This window comes from Rhea americana, unplaced genomic scaffold (assembly GCF_003343005.1).
Source record: "Rhea americana isolate MKP2758 unplaced genomic scaffold, rheAme1 scaffold_319, whole genome shotgun sequence".
In the NCBI taxonomy this organism is placed as follows: Eukaryota; Metazoa; Chordata; class Aves; order Rheiformes; family Rheidae; genus Rhea; species Rhea americana.
This window is the reverse complement of record NW_028186445.1, coordinates 204,972-208,331: the sequence shown is the minus strand read 5'-3', so window position 1 is coordinate 208,331 and position 3,360 is coordinate 204,972. Positions and strand designations below refer to the sequence as shown.

General features: G+C 72.0%; 1 protein-coding gene across 1 annotated transcript; it reads right to left on the bottom strand.

The window, feature by feature from the left end:
- Positions 1-422: 422 nt before the first annotated feature.
- Positions 423-3,298, bottom strand: GHDC (GH3 domain containing). The gene is made up of 7 exons (XM_085310372.1): positions 3,146-3,298; positions 2,452-3,028; positions 2,019-2,202; positions 1,864-1,935; positions 1,614-1,747; positions 1,395-1,483; positions 423-1,074 (listed from the first exon to the last, which is right to left on the bottom strand). Exons 1-7 carry the CDS (start codon positions 3,251-3,253, stop codon positions 874-876), a joined length of 1,365 nt encoding a protein of 454 aa, XP_085166498.1. The 5' UTR covers positions 3,254-3,298; the 3' UTR covers positions 423-873.
- Positions 3,299-3,360: the final 62 nt, after the last annotated feature.

Here is a 3,360-nt window from a genome sequence, read left to right as displayed (position 1 = left end):
AGGGGAGAGGGGGGCGGGAAGAGGCCTTAGCACGCTTTCCATGCCTGACACCGTGGGGGATGCTCTGTGCGYGTCTGCAAGAGGACGACTTCTGCCAGCGGCCTCGCCTGCCCCCAGCCCGGGAACAGCTGTCTGCACAGCAGGTTCCCTGAGCGCCATGGCTCAGGAGCCCTTGAAATAAACCCTTAACATGCAGGGCAAAGAGCTGGGCCCCTCCCCACCTGGCAGGTTTGTGTCTCAAGCACAAGCAGCCAGATGCTCCCAGAGCCCTGGGAGGAGGCTGAATTGGTTAAATATTCATGGCTGGCCCTGCCTCAGGCCCCAGCATCAGGAACCGACAATGAGAACTTTTCAATGAGAGGAGAGTCAGGGCTGTCATCAAGAAATCTCTTAATGGGGATTAAAGAAAAAAAAGCAATCAATCCCAGAGCAGTGCCCTTTATTATTTTTGAGAGATAATCCTCCTTTATTTCATTTTTTTTTCCTCCAGTCATTAAAAGCAGCCCTTGCTGGAGCCTATTGTTTCCTAAACCAGCGGAAACGCCCTGGAGCCTGGCTCAGGGGCTGTTCCCAGGGCCTGGCTCGGCTCTGGCTCTGGCAGCAGAGCTCGGCAGGTGACGGGGTGCTGGCTTTGCTTCCCTGCTCAGAGAGGACCACACACCCCTCCACGTCTGCACCGCGGCCCCGGCAGGGCCAGGAGAGCGCCGGCACTACTGGCCAGCCCGGGGGGTCCCACGCTGGCCCCGGCCGAGGGCCGGCTCAGCCGCCCTTGGGGCGGGCGCCCCGGTGGGGCGCGCTGCAAGCGCTGCTCCGTGGCCGTGCGCGGAGCGTCTCCTCCGAGCAGCGGCCGGGCTGCGGGGAGCCCCGGCCGCCCTAGGAGACGACCGCGTTCTGCACGGCGGAGAGCAGCCGCCTCTCCCGCAGCACCCTGGGCATGGGCCGGGGGCAGCCCGCGGCCTCCCGCAGCCGGGCAAAGGCCCCCGCCGCCACCAGGTGCAGCCGCAGGGGCCCGATGCTGCCCTTGAAGCGGAAGGATTTATAGGTGGGGAAATCCTCCTGGAGGCAGTGATCCAGCTGCAGGCAGAGGGGGGAGGCTGCCTGCACCGCTCCCCACCCCGCGTTTCCTTCCCGCAGCACCACAGCACCGTCGTCCCCCCACCTCGGGCATCCACAGCCCCGGCTGTGCGGGGCGGGGGGGGACGCGGCAGCACCAGCCCGCTGCACGCCCCGCCAGCCCGGCGGGTCCCGCAGCCCCCGAGGCGGCACCGAGCCGCGGGCCGCCAGGCAAGCACTGCCACCGCGCGGCTGCGGCCGCCGCTCCGCGGCCCCCCCGCTGCAGCCACGCGACGCGCGGGAGCAGCCCCGGAGCGGAGCGCGGCCCCGGAGCGCCGTACCTTGTAGCGCTGCCCCTCCGACAGGTCCCGCACGCCCTGCAGCTCCACGAACACCTGGTAGTGGGGGGCGCAGGCCCCCGAAGAGGCGCCTGCAGCGGCACCGCAAGCATGTTAAATCCACCCRGGAGGGTCTGGGCAGCCGGGGCTGGGGCCGCGCAGAGCGGCGCGGGGTGAGGGGGCTGCACCGAGGCGCCCGGCAGCGCTTTCGGGGTCGCTCACCCAGCAGGATGCTCTCCACGCACACGTAGTCGACCAGGCGGGCTCCCGGCCACGCGGCCACGGCGCGGCGCAGGCTCTGCAGGAAGCGCTCCTCGGGGATGCTCTCGCCCCGCACGCTCAGCGTCTGGCTCTCCCTGTGGGGCAGAGGCCCCGGTGGGCGCCCCGCGCCCGGACACACCGCCGGCTCCTCCCTGCGCCGCAGGACGGACCCCACYGGGGACGGACCCCGCTCGGCAGGCCGTGCCCTCACCTGCGCACGGGCTCCACCACGGGACACTGCTTGTGAAACCCGGCCACCCGCAGCACCTCTCCCGCGCGGCACCTGCACGGGGCGACGGCCAGCGTGACGGGGGGGCCGGGGCCGACGCGGGACGCAGCCCGCCCGCGGCAGGGCGAGGGGGGCACCTGTACTCCCCGGGCCGGGCCGTGAGGACCAGCGCGTACTCCCGGCCCTCCCAGAGCTCCCCCAGCAGCGCCGTCGCAGTCTCCTCCTGGGCCGGGCAGGGCAGGAACTCGCAGAAGGCCCAGTCGGGGCACAGCAGAAAGCGGGGGCTTGGCTCCTCCGGCCAGAGGTTCACGCCGAGCAGCGCTGGGCAGAAAGGCGGCGCCGGTCAGCGGGGCCCCCCAAGCCCTACCAGCACCTCAGCCGCTCCCTCGGAGGGGAGGGAGCCTCCCGGGCGGCGGGAGGCTCCCGGGAGGTGGAGGGAGCTTCGGAGAAGCCCGCAGGTCTCCACCGAGAAATGATGCGTGGAGATGCACCGCTCCTGTGCTGGGGCAAGGGGGGCCGTGCTGCTGTGCAGCAGCGGGTCCAGGGCAGACCCCGGCAGGGGATGCTCACCTCCAGCAGCCCAGTAGAAGGGGGAGTAGAAAGGGAGCCCCTTGCAGTCCTCCTGCTGCAGGGCATCGCTGTAGAGCTGCTCCCCTCCATGCGCCGTCCCCACCACCACCACCTGCAGCTGCGGCCACAGGCGCCGCGCGATGCCCTCGAAGCCCCGGGCGCACTCGGCCCGCAGCTCAGCCGCCCGGGCGGCGTCGGGCACCAGCAGCGCCTGCAGCCGGCGGTGCGTGCCCGTGGGCAGCTCGAGCTGCGGGCTGAGCCGCCCCAGCGCCAGGTCCTCAGCCAGGCCGGGCCAGCCGGCGCGCAGGGCCGCCAGCGCGTCGCAGAGCTCGGAGGCCAGCCCGGCCTCCAGCACGCGCAGGCCCCGCTCCCGCAGGGCGAAGAGCAGCTGCAGCCGCAGGGCCGCGGCCCGCGAGGGCACGGCGCCCGCCTCGGCCGGCGTGCAGTACAGCGTGGGCAGGGGCCAGCCTGCCGGGGCGCGGGGGCTGCCTGGGGCCCAGCAGAAGAGGGCTGTGCCCCGGAGAGCCAGCGCCTGTGGGAAGGCGGTGCGGAGGACATCCAGGTACAGCAGGGCCCCCTGCGCAGAGAGAGGTGGGAGAGACCCGTGGGAGACACCCAGCCCCACGCGATGCTGCAACACCCTTCCCGCTGCGGGGCTGCAGTGTGCTGCAGCAGCCTGGCTTCCCCCCCCTACCTGGAGAGGGGGGTCCGCAGCCCAGCAGCTCCGGAGCAGAGCCCAGGGGCCCAGCAGCAGGAGCGGAGCCTCTGGCCCACCCGGGTGCCCGTCAGGGCTGCTCAGCATCAGCGGGTGATTCTCCCGGAAAGCGTCCGAGCCTGCGGGAGAGAGCGCGGGGAAGGTCGGTGCCACGGGATACGCGCCCCGCCACCCCCCGGGGCCCCCCGGCCCCG